The sequence below is a fragment of the Mustela nivalis genome (genome assembly GCF_964662115.1).
Source record: "Mustela nivalis genome assembly, contig: HAP1_SCAFFOLD_2792, whole genome shotgun sequence".
NCBI lineage: Eukaryota > Metazoa > Chordata > Mammalia > Carnivora > Mustelidae > Mustela > Mustela nivalis.
The window spans coordinates 4,305-32,260 of record NW_028133873.1 but is presented as its reverse complement, the minus strand read 5'-3'; the positions used below and the strand labels follow the sequence as shown (position 1 = coordinate 32,260).

General features: G+C 43.9%; 1 protein-coding gene across 1 annotated transcript; it reads right to left on the bottom strand.

Moving 5' to 3' along the window:
* Positions 1 to 26,442, bottom strand: LOC309858561 (uncharacterized protein; the record flags this gene model as incomplete). The annotated part of the gene is made up of 3 exons (XM_082751276.1): positions 1 to 1,924; positions 24,753 to 26,059; positions 26,312 to 26,442. The coding sequence occupies 2 exons, from the start codon at positions 26,440 to 26,442 to the stop codon at positions 24,817 to 24,819; spliced, it is 1,374 nt and encodes a 457-aa protein (XP_082607402.1). The 3' UTR covers positions 1 to 1,924; positions 24,753 to 24,816.
* Between the last annotated feature and the right edge of the window lie 1,514 nt (positions 26,443 to 27,956).

Below are 27,956 nucleotides of genomic sequence, written 5' to 3'. Positions count from 1 at the left end.
TTCTTACACTGATAGCACACAGTAATTTATTATACTGAAAACTGCTGAGACCACATTTACAACTCTACGAGAACTGCGTAACTTTTAATAGACGATATTTCGAAAGGAAAAAGGATGTGCCAAAATGCAGGCTGGGGTGGCGATCATTTCCAAGTATTTACACATCCTCCCACTCAAAACTGAACGATGACCCACAAACCAAGAAAAGGATGGAAGGCCCCAATTTCAAAAATCTGCCCACACCGATTCAGACCTACAGAGGTATCTGGTACGTTTACAGGGGCGCAGTGCAGGCCACAGAGCAGAGCACTGGGCTCTGCTAAGCCAAGTAAAGAACCAGGTAAGATATCTGCTCGTATCAACAGTGCCAGGACCCCCAGCCCTGAGCCCACATCTCCCCTCCCCCGCCCCCAGCTCCACTTGTCCTACAGACCGAGGCCATTCACAGAGGGTGCCCCGCATGTGAACCAGCTCTCCCCAGCAGAGGCTCTACAAGCACTACGTGTGCTTCAACGGGGCTGCGGAATGGGGCAGAGTCAAGGGAAGGAGGCAGGGTGGCGGCTGCTCAAGGGACTCCACCCCGGGAGGACCCATGGGCCCATGTTGCAGCCCCACACCAGCCCTGCTCTGAAGACAAGACTCTACCATCCACAGCCTTTACCAAAGGCCACTTTGTTGGCAAACCCAAAGCACACTTTGCATCTCTTACCTTACCTCTCAGAAGCTTAGGACACCACAGGACACCTCCCTCCCCATTTTGAAACACTCTTCCCTTGGCTTCCCTATACCCCTTGGCCTCTTGGATGACTCTTAGCACTCTGGTCTGGAAGAGGAAGGTCTCCTCTTCCACTACTGGGCCTGTAAATAACAATGGGGGTCACTTCTCATCTCTGCCATACCGTCTCCCTAGGGAATCTCAGTCAGTCTTCCAGTTTCCAAGCACGTCCCAAGCAGCCTCAAATCTTGGTAGGTCACCATGATCAGAGATTCCAACTCAATCCGTCTGAAGTGAAGCCCAAGAATTTGCACTTTTAACAAGAACCCTGAATATCTGGATTTCTGAGCTCTGTGTCAGCTATCTACTTGACACCTCCACGGGCCTGGTCCCAGGACATCTCAGCGGGTCAGGCTGTAAGCACACTGAGGTCACCCTTCTTGCCCACCCCCTCCACACACAGCTTCAGTTGGGCATACAGGTATCGTCCTCAATCCCTCGTCTCACCAATCACCAAACCCCACTGTGCTTTGTACTCTGAAGTTTCTACCTCCTGTGATTCCCACTGCCATTTCCATAGTTTAAGCCACCAGCCTCACAATGGGATCCCTGCCTCTGGTCTTGCCCTTTTTGGGCCACTTTCCCTACCATACCCAAATCTTCCAAAAATATCTTCTTCCAGAATCACGTTCCAAAAACAGAGATCCAACCATGTCCACCACCTTGTTCAAAATCCTTTAGGGACTCCCAACCCACTTCAGGATAACATTCACATTTTTTTTAATGTTACACTGAGATGTAATTCACATACCACAAAATTCCTTTAACAAGTACAATTCAGTGATACTAATATATCCAGAGTTGTGCAACCACTGTAATAATCTGATCTTTATTCTAAAAAGCTAACCCATACCCATTAGCAGTAACTCTCCTTTCCCCCTCTCCCCCCAGTCCCTGGTAACCACGATTTTCTGTCCCTGTGGATTCTGAACATTTCCCAAGAATGGAATCAAACAATATGCGGCCTTCTGTGTCTGGCTTCTTCCACTCAGCATGTTTCTCAAAGTTCATCCACGTTGAGGGGATGTATCAGTACTTCACTTCTTCTTATGGCAAAAGAACATTCCTTCGAGACAGGTGTTGGCAAGCATGTGGAGAAAGGAGAATCCTCCTACACTGTTGGTGGGAATGCAAGCTGGTGCAGCCACTCTGGAAAACAGCATGAATTTTCCTCAAAAAGTTGAAAACAGAGCTACCCTACAACCCAGCAATTGCACTACTGGGTATTTACCTCAAAGATACAAATGTAGTGATCCGAAGGGGCACGAGCACCCGAGTGTTTACAGCAGCAACATCCACAATAGCCAAACTATTGAAAAGGCCCAGATGTCCATCAACAAATGAATGGATAAAGATGTGATATATATATATATATATATATATATATATATATATATATACACACACACACACACACACAATGGAATAATATGCAGCCTTCAAAAAAATGAAATCTTGCCATTTGCAGTGATGTGGATGGAACTAGAGGGTATTATGCTGAGCAAAATAAGTTAATAAGAGAAAGACAATTATCATATGACCTCTCTGATATGAGGAATTTGAGAGGCAGGGCAGGGGCTGTGGAGGGTAGGGAGGGAATAAATGAAACAAGATGGGATCGGGAGGGAGACAAACCATAAGAGACTCTTAATCTTACTAAACAAACTGAGGGTTGCTAAGGGTAGAGGGGTAGGGATAGGGTGGCTGGGTTATGGACATTGGGGAGGGTATGTACTATGCAGAGTGCTGTGAAATGTGTAAGCCTGACAATTTACAGACCTGTACCCCTGGGGCAAATAATACATTATATGTTAATTAAAAAAATAAAATAAAATAAAAGCAGTATCTTAACTGGTTTAAAAAAAAAAAAGACATTCCATGGAATGAGTATACTACATTTTCTTTTCTTTCTTTCTTTCTTTTTTTTTTTTAATGTACTACATTTTCTGTATCTATTCATCAGTTATGGACATTTGGGTTCTCTATTTTGGGGCCATTATCCATCACACCACTATGAACATCCATTGTGATATCTAATTTTATGTGTCATATTGACTAGATCACTGGATGCCCAGATATTTGGTTAAATACTAAGCCTGGGTGTGACTGTGAGAGTGTTTCTGGATAAAATTAGCAGCTCAATCAGTGGAGTCAATAAAGCAGTGTACCCTCCCCAACGTGGGTGGTCATCTTCCAATTCGCTAAAGGCCTGGGTAAGACAAAAAGGCAAAGGAAGGAAGAATTTGCTCCTTCCTGCCTGATTTCTTAAGCTGGGACATCAATCTTCCTCTACCCTTAGTGCTCTTAGTTCTCAGGTCTTCAGATGAAGACTGGAATCTACACTGTTGGCTTTCTTGGTTCTCAGGCCTTCAGACTTAGACTGAATTACACCACTGAATTCCCTGGGTCTCCAGCCTACAAATGGCTGAATGTGAGACTCTTCAGCCTCCATAATTGTGAGACAGTTCCTTATAATAAATCTCCTTTGGGGGCACCTGAGTGGCTCAGTCAGTTAAGCGTCTGCCATTGGCTCAGCTCATGACCTCAAGGTCCTGAAATCGAGTACATCGGGCTCCCTGCTCCAGAAGAAGCCTGCTTCTCCCTCTTCCTCTGCTGCTCCTCTGCCTGTGTTTGCTCGCTCTCTGTCAAATAAATACATAAAGTCTTTTAAAAAAAGAAAGAAAAGAAAAAAGAAAAACTCCTCTGGTTCTGCTTCTCTGGAGAATTCTGAGTAATACATCCATGTAAAAATTTTTGTGTGGACATATGTTCTCAATTCTCCTAGCTATATACCTAGAAGTAGAATGGCTGGGTCACAGAGTAACTCTGTATTTAGCATTTTGAAGACCTGCCAAAAAGATCTTAAAAAAAAAAAAGCACAAACACTTTTCCAAAATGACTGCACCGTTTTACATTCCCACCAGCAATGTATACGGGCTCAAATCTCTGCACATACTCATCATCATGACAACAACAGAGAAGTCTTATTGCATGTCTTCATGTTTTAGCCACCCTAGTGTGTGTAAAGTGGTATCTCACTGTGGCTTTGAATTACATTTCCTTGAGCAGATTTCTAGTGTTGATCAGACCCATTTGTATATTTCCTTTGAGCTGCCTTTTGAGTTGTAAGAGTTCTTTATACTTTCTAGATGCCAGTCCCTTATCAGATATAGGACTTAAAAACCTTTTCTCTCATTCTGTGTGTTATCTTTTCACTTTCTTCATTGCGTCCTCTGAAACACAAAAGTTTTCATTTTTATAATATCCAATTTATCTATTTTTCTTTTGTTGCTTGTGCTTTTCATGTCATATATAAGAAATTAATACCTAATCCAAGGTCATGAAGATCTATAACCTATGTTCTTTTTCAAAGAGTTTTGTAGTTTGGGGTCTTACATTTAAGTCTACAATCAATTATAAGTTAGTTTTTACATATGGCATGATATAAAGACCCAACTTCATTCTTTTGCATTCAGATATCCAGTTGTCCCAACACTATATGTTGAAAAGACTATTCTATCTACTTTGAATGGTCTTGGCACTCTTGTTGAAAATCAATGGGCTATAAATGTATTAATGTATTTCTGGACTCTCAATTCTAGCCCATTGATATATATATGTCTATCCTATGCCAGTATCATACTATTTTGATTACTATAGCTCTATGAGAAGTTTTAAGCAGCAAATATAAGTATTCCAACGTTGTGCTTCTTTTTTCAAGATTATTTTCACTATTCTGGGCTCCTTGCATTTCCATATGAACTTTAGGATCAGCCTGTCAATACCTGAAAAAAGAATGCTAGGATTTGGGCCAAAATTGTGTCAAATCTATAGACAGATTTGGGGACTATGGCCATCTTAACAACATTAAGTCTCCCAACCTGTGAACATTGGAAGCCTTTCCATTTACCTAGTATTGTTTCTTTTAACAATTTTTTGGTAGACAAATCTTCTAATTTTTTGTTAAATTTGTTTCATGCTATTATTAAATGGAATTGTTTTCTTAATTTCATTTTTGGTTTGTTCACTGCTAGTGTAGACAAACACAACTGATTTTTTTTATATTGATTTTATGTCCTGAATCTTTGCTGAACTCCTAAATTCACACATGCCCTAGAAAGGCTCTGTGTGTTGGGCCCCAGACTATCTCTTTGGAGCTTTCTCTCATCACCCTCATCTGAAACTATAAGGCTTTGGTCATTTTGATCAGCTTTTAGTTCCTGAATGATTCCATGCTTTTTCTTGTCTCCAGACCTTTGCACACACAATTCCCTAAAGACAGAATAAAATACCTCCCTTTAACTGGCTCATTTCTTCTTATCATTCAGATGTCACTCCGTCTGGGCCAGAACAGATGCCTCTCCCACATCATCACAGGACATCCTACATGTCTCTTTTCAGAGTTCTTATCCCACTATGTTGGAACTGTCTAATTACCTATTCATGTCCTGATCAGATTGGAAGGTCTGTGAGATCAAGGGCTGTGTCTGTTCAATTTATAAATCTTTCCAAGTTCTAGCCCAGTGGCTACTATGTAACAATACTCAATGAGTATCTGTTCTACAATTTACCAAAATCAACAGATTATCTAGTTCAAGCCTCTACGCCTTCCATTTTACCTGTAACAGGTAATAATACTAACTCATAATAAAATGGCCAGTAGATTTCATGGTAAATATGTTTTCACAGATTTAAAAAAAAAAAAAAAAGCCCAGGACAACTTAATCCCATGCCTTATAAGGATTTCCGGCACTATCCTTATAAGCTAAAATGGACTAAAAGTATGACCTACTGACAGCTGCTCTATAAATGTTTACTGAGATGAAGGAAGAAGCTTCATTCCACAGGAACACCTAAGCATTCGCCAACATGACAGGACATGGAGGGAATCAGAAGGTCAAGAAGACAATGAAAAACACTGTACATTTCCTCTCCCTTACTGCCTCAAAAATTTATTGTGTTCTTCTACATCTTTATCTCTCTTACAACCAGTTTTCTCAAAGATATTCTCCCTGCCCCCCACTCACTCACTGATACAAATCTCTCTTCAGAGATCCTACTTGCCCAGCACACTTTCTCCTTGACTGACAAAATATAAATGCACTGAGTTGACCAGCTTCTCAACTGGTCATTACAGTTTTCTAGCTCCAAACAAACTTGGAATGATCAGGTCTAAACCCATGGCAGAGGAGCAGGCCAGTCCCAAAGGTAAAAAGTCACTGTAGAATGTGTGGCACGCAGGCAAAACAGCTTCCATGGAGGGTTTCCTGGAAGACCTTCCCTGATGATGTCCCCATCCCCCAACAGCTCCCGGAACACCTTGGTCTTCTGTCCTTCACCACACTGTTCTAATTTTCCATTTCCAAGTCTTTCCATCCCATTCCTGTCCCATTCAGTCACCCATATGTGTTCTCTAATTTTCCTGTAATAAACATGTACTGCTCTTAGCATAAGAGACAAGTTAGTTCTTTTTAAAAAGAACCAACGAATGATTCCCTAACACCTTCTTATAAATCTAATTCATCAAGAATCTGCCACTTTTAAGTGATTTTTAAATCTAAAAATAAATAAAACTTGGGTAGAGTTTACATTTACTTTTATATAGTTCATTGTTCCCTTCCAGGGAAACTTCAAATGACCTTATGAGAAACCAAAAAAAAAAAACCTGTTTCATTTTTCTAATCTGTCATGTGCTATATAGATCTCTGTATCTGACAAGTTTTTAAATCACAAAGCATACCCTTACAGCCTTCTTATTAAGCACCATAAATAAAAAGAAAACCATTTGACTTGGCATGCAGAGTGACTGATTTCCTTCCCATCTCCTCATATTCCTTAAAGACACGGAAAGTATGAGGTGCATTTGTCTGCATTCACTCCCCCAAGCCTTCTCCAACAGGATATCTCCATCCGCTGCTTGCTTTTTGTTCACTGCTAGTAACAGGAAAACTCGCTTTCCTGCTTTCTCAATACCAAATGAGTTAGTTCTGCGGGGGGGGGGGGGGGGGGGGACATCCCCTCAGAATCCACCCTAAGGCTACACAGAATGCAAGAGAAACAAAAGCTGGTCCATTCTTTCCCCCAAATATTCCATTGGCAGGCAGCCGAGGACCACGCCAGTTCAGTGGTTTAATATCCTGTCCCTTCCAGCAGACGGAAAAGATAGGAAGAATTATAAAGTTGCCAGCCCAGGATCCCCAAAATCTGCTTTGCTGGTGTTAGTATGTTCTGGGCATCCACCATGACACCACCTTTCACAGAAAGAGAAAACACTGCCACTGTCAGATAAGCCACCGCACTAGGCAAAGAAAGGCCTATGGAAAGGTATGTGGTTCAGGACACAACGGGTCCAGAGAAAACTACCAACAGAAGAAATTATTCTTCACGTTAGAAGAATTTTAAAGGCTCAGCAACATCAGAGAAGAATCAACATTAAAGCTTGTGTGGTATGTCTATCTAGGCAAAGTCAAGGTAGGAGAGAACAGAGCAAAGAGTAAAAATCAACCTTAGAGCACACCAAAGATGACATCGCCCTAATTGTGTCCTAGGAGCCAAAGACGACACTACTGGTGATGGTCCAACAGCCCCTACTCATGCTGCAGGAAACCCCTGCCCAGCCTAAAAGGCCCAGCCAGCAGGGCAATATGTACATTCCTGCCAAACGCTGGAGCTGGACCTTACTAGAGTATGGGCATCTATGCCCAAACACCACCCTCTACCTCACAACTCCCCAAAGTCACAAGACTCTGTCTCACTCGGCCCCATTTTCTTCAGGTGCTAGATGAGCTCCCATCTGCTCCCAGCCCATGCACCCCTCGTTCCCGTTGCCCAAACCAAGCACTTCGAATAAAACATCCCCAACTCCCATCGCCACAAACCTACAACAGACCTTCTCAAACTACTTGTGGTGAATGTTCGCTTTCTCCCCCCAACCCATTTGGGACTAGTACTTCTGTAAAATACAAAATTATAAAAACAACTGTTAAATGAAATAAAAAAACAAAGACATGAAAATATAAATGCCAAATTTTTATTAGATTGAACAGACTAAAGTCAGCCTATCAAATTGTTAAAGGTTTCTAAACTCTTACTTTCATTTTCTGTATGTATCTCCTTATAGGTCAGTTATAAACAGCTCACAGACAAACCCCTGTCCATGGATCTCACATCAAGTCACACCGCCTTACAGTAAGAAACCAAGGTCCAACACCTTCACATCTTTCCTTCCTCCTAAGCTTCTCTATTCTGAAGCCTCCCACTGAGACCTGAAGATCTTCTTCCATGGGGGGGGGGGGGGATACTCATTTACCCTGCTCCTTTTTCTTTTATCATATCCCTTCACCAACGGGCTTCCTCTTGACCCTCACAAATCTCTTGGTCAAGGCTAGAAATAAAGACATAGCAATGAGTCACTGAAATACAGCAGATAAACTCTGTGAAAGTGGACAGAAGAAAACATCAGCTACTCATTCTCCTAGGGGATGACTGCAAGGGGAAGCTGAATGGGAAAACAGTAAAAGAGAGAAAAAAAAACAGTTGTTATTATTGCCAATCACCATATGATTAATAACCAGGTAACAATAACAGTATTTGGATATCAAAGGAAGATGGAATTTCAAAGAAGAGAGACCTAGGGTCATAGGAAGTAAAGAAATCCAAGAAGAGGAAAACTGAGAACTCTTTTCCATCTATAATTTATCAATCCATGCAGTGACTTCGTATTTGGAAATGCTAGAGAAACTCACATCCAAAACTGAACTGGGGTCCTGTTTTACAAAAGAGTCATGTTTATTTTCTCTGATCTAAAACAACTATAGAAATGTGCACAGAAAGTTAAAAAAATTAACTACCTATTTTGACTCAAAGTAATTATGAATCTACCATTTTTAAAGGCTTCTTTAATTTTTCCCTTAAAAGGGGAGAGAGGGAAGGTCATTCCAGAAAACTGATACAAAGTCTGAATGTCAGCCTTACAGACAGTGGCAGCGAAGACAGCTGGCCGGGGCCTCACGGTTAGCACACACTGATCATGACTGAGTCTTTTAAAGAAGACTAGGTAGATAGATGTTTTTTAAAGCTGTCTGCTCTCTCCTAAACACTCTCTAAAAAATGAAGGCCACTAACAGCTCACTGCTAATCCTTTTCTCTGGTGGTGGTTTATAATGGGAGAGGAGATTCTCATCTGTCTGCAATGGTTTATCTGAAAGCAGGAGACCAGATAAATTCACGCTCCCCTCAAGGCCTGTGAAACAGGGATGTGTTCTCAGATTTCTGCATCAACACCTTCTTGGTCTCCTAAGGGCTGAAACCTAAGGCTATAGTTAATACCTTCAGCTTCACAATCTCACCAAGCCAGGGAAAAGGAAGCTCACTGTGGTGTGGTGCAAAAGATTACTGGTAAATATTTACTAAATAAATAAGTAACCTAATCTATTCAGGTTCAAATATCCATCCACTTTATCCTAAAATACTTTTTACATATCACCTCTTTATTTTATGCCCTCCTCATTACTTCTTGTCTAAATTATGGCAGAAGTCTCCTACGTTGTATCGAAGCCCCCAGTTCTCTGCACCCATCCATGTCCCAGCCCCACAAGGCTCCAACCACAGTCCCAATATTCCTGGAGCAGAACTCTAATCTTGGCATCTTCTAGCTCTGAAAAAAGTCAACACTCCACAACCTGGCCCTTGCCCATCATCCCCAACCATCCCACATGACCCAAATCTGCGTACCCCTAACTCTCTACACTTCACCAGTTTTAACTATTCACTGTTCCCCAGGTACACCCCACAATTTCCTCTCCAGGGGCCTTCACTCATACAGACCCCTCTAACTACAATAATTCAAGTCTACTTCAGCTCAAAATGCCATCTCCTTCATTATGCTTTTTCTGATACCCTGGACTGTAAGTACTCTAACTCCTGAGAACTCTTTAAGGCTTTACTTATGACTTTCCAGTGATACAATCTTCTATTTCAATGTGCATAAATTTGCAATCTTTTCTCCCCTATCAGGCTGTCAACACCATAGGATACAACCTGATTTACTCATCCCGGTTTCCCAGTGCACTTAGCACAGTGTTCGGCACATATGGGGACTCAACAAACGATTTCAACTAATTTGGTGCATGTGTGAAATTAAAAATCTATTCAGATACACGTGGAAATACAGATGTGGAAGCATCTATAATATACATGTGCATGCATATTTATCTGTCAATCAAATACTTGCTCATTTCTTTTCCTGGGGATTATTAACATGATCCGCACACGTCCTTAATAGCAGGAAGCAAAAAAATCAATTAAGATAAAATGAAACAAAAATCAAGCCTAAACCAAGGCATGCACCTTAATGTAAGAACTAATTTTAGTATTTTATGAACAGATACTTCTTTGCACTTGAAACAGGGACTAGTGCCATATCAGTTATGCTATCATTAGACTAACTGCAATCAGCAGGATGTCACCTTGCTTCCGGAAACCACCCCCTCTTAAGCATTCAGTACCTTTTACAATCAGTAAAAACCCAGATAACAGTGCCATGCAAATCTGTGTTCCATGGAGCCTAAAGTCCCTGATGATTTTGCATAAAAAACTGAATTTTCTTTTCATGCACGCTTCCCACAATCAATTCAGATTATTTTTAATCTGGAGCTCCACAAAAATTGGTTTCATTTTCAGTTCTGAAGAAAGAAGGGGTTTTATAGTTCCTGCACCCTCAACTACATAGCTGAAAACAAACTACAATAATATACTATCCTATTATTTAATGTGAGTTTGAAAGGCTAATAGGATAGTGTTATTAAATCTCACGTTACTTGTTAGATAAGAACATAAACAAGACCCAAATCCCTGCATATCTGGGGTCTTTGCACCTAGGAGACCCATTCTAGATGCCAAAAAAAATGAGTCTCTTAAATGCCCTGTTTTCCCTAGTTGGTTTCAAAGTAAATCACATGTATATAGCTAAAAATCTTACTTTTAGGACTGTGCAAAATGTTAACAGCTACATCACCATAAAAACAAAAGGCCTTCTCTCCCACCTCTGTAGCCTATTCCTCTGAGCCCTGACCCACAATTCTCTATCATTGATATGAGTTTCCTCCATTCCTACTCAACAGCTTCATGAGTGAAACATTCTGTCCCACGCCTGCCATGCACATGTGCAACAAGCTTCAAGTTTCCTGGGTCTCATGAAAGCACTGTATTAGATGTGGAAGTCCGGGGTATGTTTCTATTTCCCACAAAGCTGACTTCAGTTTCAGCACCTTCCCATAAACTTGATCTGCACTGATCACAAACTTCTTTCCTTTCAGGGTGCCAAACAGCCAAGGGACTCCCAAAAGGGAACACCAAAAAAAGCTGCCTGGGTCTCATCTGCAGTCCTCTTTCCCTTTAGATTATACCCTCCTTGAAGACAAAGTCTATGTCTTTTCTTTTTTTTGGTAAGGTTTTATTTATCTCTGTCACAGAGAGAGAGAGAGCTCAAGCAGGGGGAGAGGCAGAGGGAGAGAGAAAGAAGCAGACCCCTGCTAAGCGGAGAGCCTGATGTGGGACTCCATCCCAGGACCCTGGGATCATGACCTGAGCTGAAGGCAGACACTTAACCAACTGAGCCCGCCAGGCGTCCCGAAGTCTGTGTTTTAATCAAAGGTTTATCCTTTAGCATTTACTGAATCAATGAACCGATAATAACTGGGGACCTACTGAACAGAAGCGTAAGCTTTAAAAATGTGTAGTTTAACACTGCATTTTTGTCTGCTAATGTCATCATTACGAACTCAAAAAATGCCTTAAGATCTGCTAAGATCCTGAGTAAAAGATAAACAAGAGGACAGTGAATTCTCAGGAGGTTTTAGGGAAGATCTCCTAGCCTGATAATGTGGAAGATCAGAGGGAAGCCTGGCGCAAAAAAGACTGGGCTCCATCGGGCCCTGCCCCTCCCTTCTCAAAGGTCGCTGCTGATGGAAATGAGCTCCATGGCTGCACCAGGCCAGGCTCCAAACCTAAGGATTTGATCAGAAACCATCAGCTTAAATCCACTGTGGGCCCGTTAGTGCTTCCCCTGCTGTACAGGTGACACAAGGCAGGCCCTAGGCCAGGCCACAAAGGAGTAAGTATCACAGGGAGAGGATTTAGTTCCCCAGACAGGAAGTATAATGCTCGCTGGAACATACTGGGAAGTTATGGAGTAAGGCTGGCTTGGAGATTCCTTCCAAGTAGAAGCTCTCCAAGACCCCAAAATTCTGTATTGTAATAACAGAAGCCAAGCTTCTTTTTGACAATTTCTAACAACTGAAGCTATGGAAAAAGACATCTGTGATTCTCTCAAATTCTAGAGGCTATTCTGAAATTCCCTTCCTCAGAGGGAGCGCCCCATAAATCTACCAAAGGAGCCTTCCTCACCACCCAACTTGAGGGGTATCCAGAGCCCATAATCTTCATTCCTCCTCTCCAGCTTGGAAACTCCAGACCATGATATGTGATTTATAAAATAAGACTGTCCCCAGTTCCCGAAACCAACATCTGCTCCTACTGGTCATCCCTCTTCTCTCACACCACCTCTTACACGTTATGGAAATCTCAACACCAATGTGTTTACTAAAATCGGCCTGATGTAGTAACTAATACTGTGTCACTAATCTTTGCCCCAATCGGTTTGAAGTGCTTTTCAGTTTTATGTTTCTTTAAATACTTGATACATCAATTGGTTTTTCACAAAATCACCTCCAAAGAAGCCAGTAAAGCATACACATCCTTCAGTTTAAGAAAAAAAAAATCATATAGCAGCAGTTTTAACTGATCTTCTCGGACAAAAAATAACATTCAGAAGTTTTTCTTGAAAGAATAAAGAAAATTAAAATGGCTAAATGAACATATTATAAGAAGAAAAAAAGTTAACCTAAAAGATTAAATATCCTGCAAATTCTATCCAGTGTAATAGTTTATAAATGAGTCTAATATACTATAAATATTATGGCATCCCTGCTATCACCACAGGAACTCTGCTTTCTACTTAATAAAACAACAATATATTAGAATGACAGAATAAATAAATTCACTAAACAATTTTAGAAACGCACTTTTTCTGTAATAATACAATTTGAACCAAACTGCCATTTATAGCTTAATATTTATTTTAGCTAAAGCAACGCAGCCTGGAAGGTAAAATGACCTAGATTAACAGAGCTTATTCTACAGTAAAGAATTTTAGGTTAATAGGCCCAGGAAAGGTTTTTCTCAAGCCACATGATTATTTTAACCCAAATACACATAAAATCATGATTTTCATGATTTTTTCCATCCCTTAAATAACATTATTTTACTACGTTAATTCTTAATTCCTCAATAAGTTTCTACTGAGATCTTTTTTAGATTAATCTTGTAATTCTTGCTTTTTAATTCCTTCTCTCTTTTCTCCTAACTCCTTAAATAGAAATGTAGAACTCCATTCTTGACTTGTAGAAAAAAGAATGTCAGTTCCTACCAACTGGCCTGGGACTAATGAAATACACAAGCAGGAGATCCATGGTGCAAATGGATGTATCATATTCTGATATTATCTGATTACCATGGTCTGTGAAGATACTCATTGAAATGTAAGTGTAAACAGAATAAACTCAATTATTTCCTGTGGTCAGTGGAAAGTACATTGGACCAGGAGTCAGTAAACTCAATTTTTTTCTTGTCTATAATACTAATGAGCTGTATGACAACATACAAATAGCTTAACCATGTAGATCTTAATCTTCTTCATCTATAAAATTAGGAAGCTGCTACCAGATAACCTCTCAGGATAACTTTCACCTCCAAAACAGTATGATTTCATTTCCATATCACAAACTTCTATCAACCCAGAGAATTTATGGTACTTTCCATAAGAAGTTAATCATTCAAGTTAACAAATTAAAAGTTTCTGAGAAACTCTGGGTACCTGGCTAGCTCAGTCAGTGTTAACATGCCACGCATCATCCTGGCGTCATGAGTTCAAGACCCATGTTGGGCACAGAGAGTACTTAAAAAAAAAAAAAAAAAAACTTAAATTTAATTTTTTTAAAAAGTTGCCAAGAAACTCAAAATTTTAAAATTACACCATTTAGACAATTCCTGCCATCCTTTCAGGAAAAACTGCTAAATATTAGCCAGATGACCCTGAGTGAGTCATTTGATTTTCCGGTCTTCAGTTTCCTCATCAGAAAAAAACAAACAAAAATATATTCCTGTCTGACTGGATTTTCCAAAGGCTCAAGCAAGGCAGTTTTTTGAAAGAATTTTATAAAGCCTGTCAAATGCAAGTTTCACTATTTCACATGGGCCTCCTCCCTCTTCTATAAGCATTTAATGCAGGGATCTCACATCGACAATACTCTTGCTACCAAGATGCACATGTACACCTCACCAGGAGCACATTTTACATCAAGACGTACGCTTGCAGAAGCACTAAGATACACAGGCACAATTTTCAGAGTCCTCATTTGAATATCTTCTTTGTAGCACCAAAATTTTCTTCCTATTCACTGTTTTCCTTTTTCTTGATTATTACTATCCACTTACAAAAGTACAACAGTTAGGAAATAGAATATATAAAGAACAAATCATACACGCCTAGCTTTTCATCTATTTCCTTCCAACATGTTTCTTACAGGCTATTTCTTCTACAGTTATGATCATACACATTTCCATATTTTACTTTCCACCCAACTGTAATTTTTCCTTATTACAAATTCTCCCTCATTGGCACTTTTTTAAGAGTTATTTGATATTCTTTTAGATTGCTCTCACAAATAACAAAAGCTTGTACTTACTGGGTTTTTACGATGTGCCAAGCCCTATTCAAAGTGCTTTATATGCATGTGCTCACTTAATCATCACAGAGATCTACAAGATAAGTGCTATTATAATGTCCATTCTCGGGGTGAAAACTTCTCAGCAGAGTTCCAGACCAAAAACGTCCAGAACCCAAGTTCGTATCCATTACATCCCAATGACATCCCTAGAAAGAACAATCCCCTTACCACCAGAAACTTGGTTATACCACCATCTTTTCTATGTTCTAGAGTTCTGGAACTAAAGATTTGATATTTAACATATTTCTGAAACAAGAAAGAAGGATTCATTATAGCATCTGTAAGATCATAAAACTTTTTCATGAACAAAATATTGCTTATACTTTTTTCAAAAAGTGAGTAATTCTGTATATACTGTTTATAATCGCTTTTTTAACTTAACACAGTAAATATCTTTCCATAGAACATTACAATATCCACACAATAGAACATGTATTTTCTGTCAAGACAAAATGTATGGAGGGGCGACAGGGTAGCAACAGTCAGTTAAGTGTCTGACTCGGCTTCAGCTCGGGTCACGATCTTGGGGTCCTCAGATGGGGCCCTGCATAGGGCTCCGTGCTCAGCAGGGAGATTGCTGGAGATTCTCTCCCTCTGGCCCTCCTCCCCACTTCCTTTTTTTCTTTCTCTCTCCCTCAAATAAATCTTAAAAAAAAAAAAAAGACAAAATGTATGAAAATAGAGCATGTGAATCTCAAACTAAGAACAGAAAAGTTTCGGAATAAACTTGAGAATAAAGAGGTCAGTGGAGACCTCTATATCTGCTCCTAGATTTACTCAGCAAATCCAGTTAACATCCAATAAATGTTAACCTATAATAAATAAACGGACAAGTCTCCAACAGAAGCACGGAACCCAGCCGGCCTCCTGAAGTAGACACACCCAAGTACTATCTTAATTGTATTTATCCCTGCCAAATTCAGAAAAGGGGGCAGGGAGATTCAAACACACCATTTGGCATTACAGAGTTCTGATCAGATAATAAGTCTCCTTGCAATCTATTCACTGATAAGGACTCCGGGAATCCTACAAGGAAAAAAAAAGTGACAAGAGATGTATAATAGGAACAACTTCAAAAAAAAAAGAAAAAGAAACAATTTCACCATCCACATACTTCTTGATGGCTTGCAAAACTCACAATTCAACTGAATGGTGTTTGTATTTTTGTTTTATTTCATGTTGTTTTCAGATGAGTTAGTTACCAAATACCTAACATAAAAACTAGACCAGTGTATTATTTTACACACTGAAGCTCCAGAGAGTTGATAAAAACAAAGGGTCCTAAAAAAGGAAATGAATCTTACTTGCACCAAAATGCGTGGCTGCCTTCAAAAACTATGCAAAGATCATACAGATTTACTGACAACCTGAGCAGCTTTTTCTAAACTAAAACAAACACACGGCCAGCCCCAAGGTGATAGATTCTTCCCTGCAGGAATATCACCAAATTACGAGGTGGCAATGAGAAATTAATGACAAAATGGAATTGAGGGTTAGGAAATCTAATCAGAGAGAGGGAGCTGGACTAGAATGAAGTAAATAGAACCAGGTACAGGGGAGAGAAATTCAGGGCAATGGGGAATCAAAAAAGGATGAACAACCAGAACTGTAAGATGCCGTCTTCAGTAGTCACTCATTCACCCATAAACTGTTCGCCAGACCCCGCTACATGCCAGGCACTGGAGAAACGGCAGTGAACAAACAGTTCAGTGAGGGAAACAGGCATTAAACAAAGGTGCACACAAATAAAGATATAAATTGTGCTAAGCATAACAGAGGAAGAGAACAGGCAGGGCCTGTTTCAGTTTGGGTGGATAGGTAAGGCCTCTGTGAGGCAAGGGCATGTAAATACAGTTCCAAAGACCTAGGGGAGTGGCCTGGCAGATGAGGAAGGAGGCAAGAGGTGATTATTATCCCAGGCAGAGGTAAGAGCTTTTGCCAAGGTCCTGGGGTAGGAGACAGCCCGGCATCCAGAGACCGTTAAAGCCAGGCCAGGGAGCAACAGCCGAGAAGTGTGTGACAAGGAGAGTCCTTTACAGGCCAAGGGAAGAAGTTCCTATTACAAGGGCAGTGGGAAGCAATGGTGGGTTAAGTTTTCAGAATTAAAGCCTTAAGGATAGGCTTTGATTCTATTAAAGAAAGGCTGCAAAGAGACGAAGACAGGAGGGACTGATCAGGACAGGACACGGAGGGAAAGGGATAAGAAGTTTGTAGTCAGGAGTACAGCCAGAGGCTCACCAAAGATTTTAGCTTCCTTGCAGACACACAGATAAACCTGTACTTCCCTGCCCTTGGATCTAGGTGTGCCTTTTGTCAATGGAATGGAAGCAAAAGTGACTGTGTGGAAGCCTAAGTCTCCACACTGTTGCCCTCCACAAGGGCACACCCCAATTAAGATGGTGGCTGTCCCATCAACCCAGGTGCTAGGATATGAAATAACATGTCCCAGCCATCCTTGACAGAGAGGTAGCGCTGGGAACCTCTGAGCCTCGGAGGTTCTGGGAGTCATCAGCCCACAATGACTGAAGCAAAAACAGAACATAGGGGATGCAGTGATGATGGAATGAGAAAGGCAAAAGAAAACCAAGAGACGAAGGAGGAACGAACGATTTCAAAGTCAGTGGCCATGACAGTGATGCCTATTGGTAAAGAAAAGAACACAAAAAGGATGGCTGGTTTGGGATGAAAAGTGGCAATTTAAGTTTCATAGATGTTGAACATAAGGGACTCACAGGACAGCCAAGTGCACATGTGAGGCAAGTTAGTGGACAAGCAAGTCTAAGCTAGGGAAACTGAGGTCAAGATTCAGAAATCAGAGAGAATGTGTGGCACTCCCTTTTGGTGAAGGGGGGAGATTAAATTCCACGAGCCAGTGGTGGAGAAGGGACCCTGCAGGAATGCCCCTGGGTGGTGAGAGCAGCAAGGGGACAGAGGACTAGGGCATGGAGGAGAAGCAGAGAAAAGGAAGATGGCGGCGGAACGGCCCGAAACGCTGTAGACCAGCAAGTTGACGGGGTGAGGACGGACAGAACACCCCTGACCAAGGACAGAAGTCAGGCTGCAAAAGCACAATCCAAGGTCACACAGCGGTTACTAGCAAAGAGGTACCAGAACCCAAACAGCCAGGCCCAGGCCCCTGAACTTAACCACGAGCTCCCTGCCTTCCAGCAAAGCAATGGAAGAATTTTCTCATCATTACTCTTCGAAAACAAAACATAATGGCATCATAAATACTCCACATTCCACAATTTATTTAGACTACTGTCAAGACCTTTAGATACTTTGCAGTTGGTGCAGTATTTTACATTTTCTGCCCTGAACGGTCGGCAGTTTGACTTCAGAAACTGAACTTAATGCACATTTCAGATTAATCCTCAGGAGAAATTCCCACAGTTACAAGCACTGGACCAAAGAATGAGAATATGTTAAAGTTTCTAATATGTAGCCCAACTGCAAAAAGATTATACCATTCATCATGTCATAAAATCCAGGAGACACAATTCTCATGAAATGCCATGCAAATGGAGTCCCTGGAGTTGTGGACGTGGGCAGTCCTGCAAACAGGAGTGCCCAGTCTACCTTTGCAAATTTACCAGGCAAAGATGGCATCTTGTTTTAATTAATGTTTCTCTACTTTTTAGCAAGGTTGAACATTCTGGTCTGCTGTCTATTGGCTAATTATACTCCCTTCTTTGAGAAATTGCCTATTAATGTCCTTTCCCATTATTTTACAGGAGTGTTTTTCTTTTTGTAATTGATTTGTAAGAACTCTCAATAGATTTTTTTAAAATATTGTGACTGAGATATGGATACAGACAAATAGAGTGCATAGTGTTTCTAAGTTTATTGACTTTCAAATTTATGGTACTACTTGTTACACATAGAACAGAGGTTTGAGGGCTTACATGGGAAGGCAATCAGCAGAACGGTGAGGAACATGTGGTCCTAGACAGAGACCCTCCATTTACAGCTGTGTCACCTTGTGGTGACTTACCGTCCCATGCATGAAGCCCTAACACAGGTCCTAGGATACAGTAAGTGCTCAATGAATCCTGGATCCAGATATACTGAGTCAAGATAACCAATCTTTCAATCTTTTCCTTTATTAACATAATCAATACCTGAAATTTGCTAAAAACTACTAAGTGACTTAAATACGTGGCCTTATTTAATCTTTATTTTAAAAACTCTAAGATAATAATGTTTAATAATCCCAACTCTCAGAAGAGCAAACTGAGGATTCAGTGTAGTAACCTGCTTGGAGGCCTCAGCTCACCAGTGGCAAAGCCACAGCTTGCTTCCTAAGCCCCAGACCAAACTGGTTTCTCCCTTTACTTTAACACTTTAAAAATCCCACTCCACCCTTACATGATTATTCATCCCCGCTTCTTTTATTTATTTCACATGTAACTCTTACATTTAGTTGTAATTTATTTTAGTATAAAAGCTGGGTTTTAGCATAAACACTGGTTTTTTGCAGCAGCATTTCCTGAATGGTGTGCACCCACCATGTTTGACTACTCCTCCCATGATACCCTAAATGTTTACACACTGAGGCCTATTTCGGGGTTTTCTTTTCATGCCAGAGACCTTTCTCTCCCTGTCACTGGGCCTGCATGACACAAACTCATTACATTATTTACCCCCAAGATTACACTTAGGAGAAGATGTCTCTAAGAAGTATATATTCACAGACTGCTATGAACCTCTTTCCTAAAATAGGTCTCAAAGAGACAAGGAAGGGGCGCCTGGGTGGCTCAGTCAGTTAAGCATCTGACTCTCGAATTTGGCTCGGGTCATGATCTCAATGTCATGGGACTAAACCCTGTGTCAGGCTCTACACTAAGTGTGGAGCCTTCTTAAGATTCTCTCCCTCTGTCCCTCCTCCCTCTTTCTCTCCCTCTGTCAAAAAAAATTTTTAAAGAAAAGAAAAAGAATTATTTTGTGGTGTCCTCTCAGCCACTCACTGAAACTGTTCCCCAAATTAGGAAATGTACCTCTCAAAATTTCTTTCCCTTCCTCCTACAACTTATCCCTCTTTGCCCAAGCTGCTCTGTTCCTTCTTGGCTTACCCGGGCATTCTAAGCTTTAGTTCAACCTCTTATTCTTTTCTGGAACAAAAAAGTACCCCTTATCTCCACATCTTCCAGGTCCAATTCAGTTTTTCTGAACACTTTCCCATGGACACTAGTTCTCTGTCATCTCCTCTTCCTCTATCGTGGGGCCAGCCATTTGACCCTTTAAATGTGCTCCTTATACTGTGACCAACTTTTTGTAAACTACCGACCTGTCCACCTGTTTAGATCATAAACCCTCAAGGCGAGGACTTTCCTCATCCTCAGCACCCAGCAAAGAGTCCTAGCACAGAGAAGGCCCTCAATCCACAGGATTTCACAATTCCTTCCCTCCCTTTTCAAATTCAAGACATTACTAATGCCCTCCCATCTCCTAATATTCAAATCGACCAGAAACCAAAGAAACAGAACCTGTTGTTGATTATCTACTTGGAGATGGGCCTCCACCCAGCTTCCTGTGTTTTGGGACATTTCTGTTTTGCTCGGACTCGACCAGAGGGTGGAGAAAGACAGTGAGGTGATGCTCAGGCCAGTTCAGTTGTCAATTTACTAACATATCTGATTTAAAATTACAGACAAAATGAGATTCTACCTTCCTAAGGATTTCAAAGACTACCACCACTTAGGTCTCACATTATCTCAGATAACACTGGAACCTTGAACGGACTGACCTAGGAGGGTGACGAAGGCCCCAAGCACGTAGTCCAGGAGAATATCATCCCACACCTTCTGTCCCTTCCCCTCCAGTAACACAAAAGGAAACTGAGTGACCCAACTTGGTTTCATTTCATTTCACACCACTGGATCTCCAAGGAGCATGGAAGGAGAGTTAGAAGCTGAGCATACTAAGATGAGCAAGGAAGTCAGAAGCCAGGTGACTTAGGCATCAACATCCAAGTGCATATGGCTGGTAAACCCATGCAAAGGCCTGTGTTATAATATTCACACAAATTTTTTAGAGAAAGGATATTTTTAGGCCTTGGGTGACATACTGTTAGATCTAGGCCATTATGATGCTATCTTTAATGAATCTAAAAGACCCAAGGTAAAATGCTTTGGGAGCTCCAAAAGCAATCACAATTCAACCCTGTTCAGGGAAGTTTTTCTTCTGAGCTTGCGTATTATTTTGAATGTGCTGCCCTCCTGACTATTCTAAATCATGGAAAGCTAATTCTGGAATTGTGGGGATACTTCTTTCATTACCCAAAATCATAAATTACTGGGGCACCTGGGTGGCTCAGTGGGTTAAGTCTCTGCCTTCGGCTCGGGTCATGATCTCAGGGTCCTGGGATCAAGCTCCGCATCAGGCTCTCTGCTCAGTGGGGAGCCTGCTTCCCCCCTCTCTCTCTGCTTGCCTCTCTGTCTTGTGATCTCTCTCTGTCAAATAAATAAATAAAATCTAAAAAAAAAATCATAAATTACTTTTCCTACAGTCAAGAACATTAGTAGCAGTACCTTTACCTTCTCATAAAAGCATCCTAGAATTCAAGCATGCTGATAAGGAAAGGGACTCTAGGAACAATCTAGTATAGCCCCTCATTTAATATAATAGAGCCTGCGGCACCAGAGTGGCTCAGTGGGTTAAGCATCTGACTCTTGATTTTGGCTCAGGTCATGATCTCAGGGTTGTGAGATCAAGATCCATGTTAGGCTCCTCCATGCTCAGTGGGAAATCTGCCTCTCTCTCTCTCTCTCTCTCTCTTTCCCTCTGCCCTCCCCCTGCTCACACACTCTCTAAAATAAAGAAATAAATCTTTAAAATCTATAGAACTTTGAAGTTCAGAGAAGTTAAGTGGCAGCCCAGCATAACTTAAGTAGCTGGCAGAATATGTGCCAGGCACTGTCAAAGAGCTTTATCTATAGAACTCATTTAATCTTCCCAACTAACCCTAAAAAAAATAAGTACAGAATTATTTCCACTCTACAGATGAGGAAACTGAGGCACAGCAAGGATAAGTTATGTGCCTAAGACTGCCCATGGGACTCCAGGGCCCATGGTCTAAACTACTAATCCTCTAGGATTAAAACCCAGGACCCCTGACCCCAGAGAGTGTCCTCTCTATTACAAATAATTCTACGCCTCGCCAAAGTGCGAACCACATTCAAAAGGGTCGGCAAACCTTGTTTAAATTCTGATTAGAACAAACTACCTATTAAATATTTTTCTAAGCAATCTGGGAAACCTGAAGAGTATATCAACAGATTATTTATTAATTTTATCATAATGGCATTGTATTTCTGTACAAAATATCCCTATTTTTAACAACACATACTAGGTATATGGGGTAAAAGAACAAAAGGCCTGGAATTCCCAATGTCACACGTATACAAACACACACACACACACATACACACACACACACACACGACACTTAAAACAAAGTTGGGTAAAATCTCGATAATTACTGAATCTGTGTGATGGATTATAAGGGTTCATTATACTATTCTCTCCATTTTTTTTTTGTATGTTTACTTTCGAGCTCTTCAAATTAGTACAAAATCATTTTTAAAGTCCCACAAACCTGAGCCTATGAAAAATGAAGCTATCAAACAATAAAATATTTATGAGCACATCTCACTTTTAAAGTTTAAGTGGCACCCTTTATTACCCACTGAATTATTTAATTTTGTTGTTTCTGGTCTCACTACCAGCCACTCACCAAAGCTAGAAGCATGTCAAGAGCCAGTTAAATTCATACCCTATTCATTTTTAATTTTAGCCCACCTGCAAAATTGCTTTATTGGTCAGCTAGTTAAGAATATTTATTGAGTTTTTACTATAACGTAGGCATTGTATTAGCATTGACCCAAGTCATCAAAGACAGAGCAGAGCAATACTTCCATCCAAACATGGATGAACAGACCATGGGATTCCAACCCCTGGCTTGGTTGCTGTTCGGCCTCCCACAAGGATCAGGGGGACCTCCTTATATCCTCCTAGATTAAAGCCAAACCAGAACTTCTGTGGCAGGTGCACCTGCTGTGGTTTCCTAACAGACACTGGGGAGCAGCAAGAAGAAGCAGGTGGTGGCAGAGTACCTGTCTTAGGGGTAATTTTTAGCATCTGTATGCTATCTCAAATTCCTCCTTCTGCAATGCAGAACCATTGCCACGCACATCCCACTCTGCCAGGGAGCCCCTCAAATGCCCCAGGGATGACACCTGCTCTCCTACAATTTTTTTTTGTTTGTTTTGTTTCATCAGAGAAGTGACCACTGACAGACAACACTAAGAGCTGAGACACCAGCCAGGCATCTGACTGTTCATGGGGAAGGTGCCTAAGGAAAACAGATGTGCTATTAAAGTGTCATAAGGTAACACAGAAGTGTGTCATACACGGGAATAGACATTACCAGGTCACTATCAGTAGGCCGCCTCCAGTAGGAAGGGCAGGTACTCAAGGAATGCTGCACGTCTACAGCTGTTGCAGTGTGTGCGTATTTTGGAACTTCCGTGCTCAGCCTAATGGTTATTAAACCAGTACCTCCTCTTCAGGTCAGGCCTGCCAGAACTTTGGAAATCATGGTATAGCCATGTCTTACTTACTCTTCTTTTGCCTCAAATCCCTAATGAGGACATTAGCCCCCGGGGTGAAAAGAACCGAATTTCAGGTAACAAAAGAAAAAACATCACAGATGTTGCAGGCCTTATCCTTAACATACACCCAATGGTAAAAGTCAAGAAGATGCAGAGAGTCCTCCTTGGGCCAAAGGAAGAGAAGTCAGTTTGGGTTTTGGAGGAGAAGCCGGGTTCTGGTCTATTCCCAACTCTGCTCTACTCTTTCCATCAAATGATCAAGTTCAATAGAAAAGAAAAAATAAAATCCCTGTTTATTACTGGCAGACTGACTGGAGTTTGAGGAATCTGGGGTGACTTGGCAGAGCTATCAATTGAGAGAAAAATCAAACTAAGCAAGCTGGATATGGAAACCAGCAAAGCCTCATCTCCAATATCCACGAACATCATTCATGTCATCCTGTGTCTGCTCAGGAAGGGCATCTATCTGCCACCAGAATGATGCCTTGGCTCCTGTTTTAAAGGCCCCTGCACTCACCAGGACAATATCCCACACACAGCACCCCAAAGCACAGAATCACTTCCAAGGCCCATCTTCTTGCATCACTCCAACAAACACCACAAATCTCCCGCCCACAAACAAGCCCCTTTCCAGAAAACAAATGCCAACAACAACGCAAGGAGCAGCTAAAAGTTTCCAGCTGCCCCAGAGAACATGCTGCCGTCAGAAGTCGCTCCTCTCCTGCACCTTCCAAGTGATCTGGGTGTACTGTGTTTCCAAATATAGCAGGGCCAGCCCTGGCTACAGAAAAGTCGATTTAAAACTTCATTTTCCTACACCCAGGGACCCATTCTTTAAAGATGTTCTGTTACGACCAGATTACTCTTGGGGCTGCTTGTTTCACTTGCTTCAAATCCCCAAACTTCTTGGTAATCTGCACCAGCGCTGAAATTACCAAGGGTTTCTATCACGCCCCCTAACCCTTGTAAGAGGAGGCCAAACCTCAGGAAGCCGGTTTAAGGGGAGGGGGCGGAACCGCTTCCCTTCTGGAGCTCAGCCCACCCTAAGGGTGCGCAGGGCCACCTCTCACCCGTGTTACCGACTAGAAAAAGAAGCCCTCACCTCCACTCCCCTGCAGCCCTCCAGGCCACAGGTGCCAAGACCCTCCAGAATATACCGGAAGAGCCGGGGACTGCGGGAGGAATGGGAGCAAGGAAGTGTAAAACCCCAATTTAGCAGAGGAAGGTAAACTTGCGGGGGGTCGGGGGGGGCGGAGTTTAGGGAGATGACCCCCTCACTTTCAGGAAATTTCCCAGGAGGGAAGGGGCAACAGTGGGGAGAGGACCCCAGACTCGGGGTGGGGATATGGAAGTTGCTGCCCTCCAGGATCTTCCCCTCTCTCCCGTCCAGCATCCACCACCTCTTAATCCTGCAGACCCAGCAGCGTCGTGCAGCTCGGCCTGGGCCCGACCGACTTAGAGGAGCGCGGAGGAGGTGGCCGCCCGCCCGCCTCCCACCGTCCGCGGTCCCGCACTCACCAGAAGCACCGAGCCACGCACCACCTCCGACACGCTCTGCCGCAGCTCGGCCGCCGTGCCGGGCTTACTCAGCGCCCGGGTGAACTTCCGAGTCTCCGCCGAGGCAGGGAGCAGCGGCGGCTGCGACATCCTCGCCGTCACCGCCGCCGCTGCGCCAGCTCCCGCGGTCCGGCCCGGCCGCGCCGCCGCCAGGTGCGCCCAGAGCGCCCGGCCTGGCCCGCCCGCAGCTCCCGGCGCCGCCGCCCGCCCGCTCCCCCTGCCGCTCGCCGCGCGTCCTGGCGGCGCAACCCGAGCCGCGCCCTCCGCACCGTGTCACGCCCCGAGGCGCCCCCGGAGACGTCCGCGGTGCCCCGCACTCAGAGCAGCGCCCGGGCTCGCTAGGGGCGACCGTGAGTGTGGCGGTGGCGGCACCCCCATGCCACCGGCCTCCCTCGGCGGCCGCTCGCCGGGCCGCCTCCTCGGGGCGGGGTGTCCGGCGCGGGGCGGGGCGGGGCGGGGCGGGAGGAGGAGGAGGGGCGGCGCGGCGGGCCGGCGGGCTGGGCAGGTCTGCCCGGCAGGCGCTGCTCGGCGCCGGACGAGGTGGCAGGACGCCGGCTGCCGGACGGGTGGGGCGCCCCCCCCCAACCCCTCTGCTTCCCGGGCCGCTAGTCCGAAGACCCGAGGTGAAGGCCGCGCACGCCGCTGACAGGGCGCACGGTCTGGCGCTGGAGCGGGACCAAGTCCCCGGAACCGGCGCCTGTATAGTGGGACCCCACGCTCCGCGGCAGGGAGCGGGCTCGGTGGCACCACGCCCCCGGGCGCCCGGGGCTCTGGGGTTTCGGGAAGGTGGACTTGATGCGGCACGGAGAGAGCACGGAGCCGGATGGAGCGCCCTGTCCGGGACGCGGCGGGGAGCGCCACACGCTCTCGCAGCGGCGCTTCTCGGCCTAAAAGCCCTCAGGGGCGTAGCGCGAACGGCGGGGAGCCTCCGGGAGCGCCCCCGCGCGAGGGGCGGCGCGGGCCGGGACAGTCGCTGCGAGTCACGCAGACCCCGGCCCGCAACGGCGACCTGCTGCGTCACCTTGGGCGGGATGGAAACTTCTGAGCCTCGCCTATTTCTCCTATAAACTGAGGAAAAATAATAACCTGCGCGAGGCTGAAGCGACACCTCATGCCTTCCTGCCGCCCCTCCGCGGCCGGGCGGGACCGCAAGGCTCGGAGCCCGGGAAACCCAGAAGCGCCGGCCTGCGAGCCCAACGCAACCCAGGAGCTGGCGGCTGCCAGCGACAGCCACCCATCTCGGGAACTTCCTCACACAGGCTTTATCGCTTTCCCATCCCTACAGGGTCCCACCACCTTGGCCCCTGTTCCCCTCTTTTCTGAGGAAACCCTAAGCAGCCTAAGTCTGACCCAGGCGGGGAGAGGGCTTACAGAGTGGGGGGGGGGGATTTGAGCTGGGCCTCGAGCGCATGCTCAGTCGTCTGGGTTTGGGCGGGTTCCCGGGGCGGGGATAGGCGGCTCCGTTGATTGGCCGATCTGTGCAGGCCACGCCTACTCTCTGCTGATGGACAGCTCCTCACCTGCCAGGTCGGATTCCGCCGCGCGCGGTGGTATCTTGAAGCAGGCGTTCGGGGGAGTCGCCGCCACCGCTCCAGCCCAAGATCCCTGAGGCGTCGAAGCCTTCTTCCCCGCAGGGAAGGAGGCCGTCCATTTCTGGCCACCCCACCAAAAAGCCAAACACTGGCCTAGCTCGGAATCTTAAAGGGGTAGGGGAAACCCAGTCTCATGCAGGAAGCAGAACATCGCGGTTCAGGACTTCACGGGCTGGTCTGGCGCATAATACGACTGGAGGTTAGGCATGCAGTTAGCGCTCAATAGAAGCTTGCTGGATTGGATTATTTTCCTAGTAGGTTGGAATGCAGGATGTGGCTCTGAGTGAGCCTGACAGACTAGAAGATACACGAAACAAGTCATGAATGATAATAAAAACAATTCACAATAACTCATTTCCTCCTCAGCGATTTAAGGGAATAGCCTAGACATTTCCCAGCCCTCTCCTGTTCCTAGCGTGGAACCGGATTACCCCCACACGGTGCGGCGGGTGCAGGCCCCTCTCTCCCTGCCCTTCGGGGGCGCTTGCGCTGTTTTGTGTGACCAGGCACGTTCCGTATTCACACCTCTGGGCCGCCCAGGGGTACGTCAGCTCCCTTCTTAGCTAAACTGTTAGATCCCGGTCTGAGAACCCTAAATTAGTATTTCCCTTCGGGCTTCAACTCCTTGAAGTAGTCCCAGGCAGCACAAACCTTTACCCCACTGTGTTACCTTGGCTCTCTAAACCATATATACTAACATAGAAGGCAAACCGATGATGAATTAAAAACAATAGCAAAAGCATACCGGTTGTGGGGTTTTCTTTTTTTCTTCCTTTCCCTTTTTGTTCTAAGAAACATGTAAGTTAAAGAAAAGAGAGAGCACGTATGTCCGGAAAGTGAAGGGTTTCCCCCAAACCTTCTCCTAATTTCATCCATGTCTCTACCAATTCTAAATTCCATGCTTGCTTACTAACTGGTTAGCTTCTAGAAAGGGCAGATTTTCGTTTAGGAAGCGAAGTGTAAGGTGCTGGCAGTAGTTACTGACAATGCCTTTTTTTTTTTTTTAACTTTATTTGAGAGAGAGAGCGAGCACAAACATGAGGGGAGCAGCAGAGGGAGAAGGAGAAGCAGGGTCCGCACTGAGCAGGGAGCTGGACATGGAGCTTGATCCCTGGGATCATGACCTGAGCTGAAGGCAGATGCTTAACTGACTGAAAGCCACCCAGGCGCCCCAATGTCTAATCAAGTACAAGTTCTCCTTTTTTTTTTTTTTTTTTTTTAAGTAATCTGTATACCCAACATGGGGCTCGAAACTACAACCCTGAGATTGAGAGTCACATGCTCAGGGTGCCTGAATGGCTCAGTCAGTTAAATGTCTGCCTTCTGTTCAGGTCACCTGGGATCAGCCCTGCCTTGGGCTCTCTGCTTAACAGGGAGCATGCTTCTCCTTCTCACAGTCCCTCTCCTTCTGCCACTTGTGATCTCTTGCTTGCTCACTTGCACATTTTCTCTCAAATGAATAAGTAAAATCTTAAAAAAAAAAAGGCAAGCAGTCACATGTTCCACTGACAGAGCCAGCCAGGTGCCCCTCAAATGCAAGTTCTTGCAGTCAAAGAAGGAGGCATGGAATATG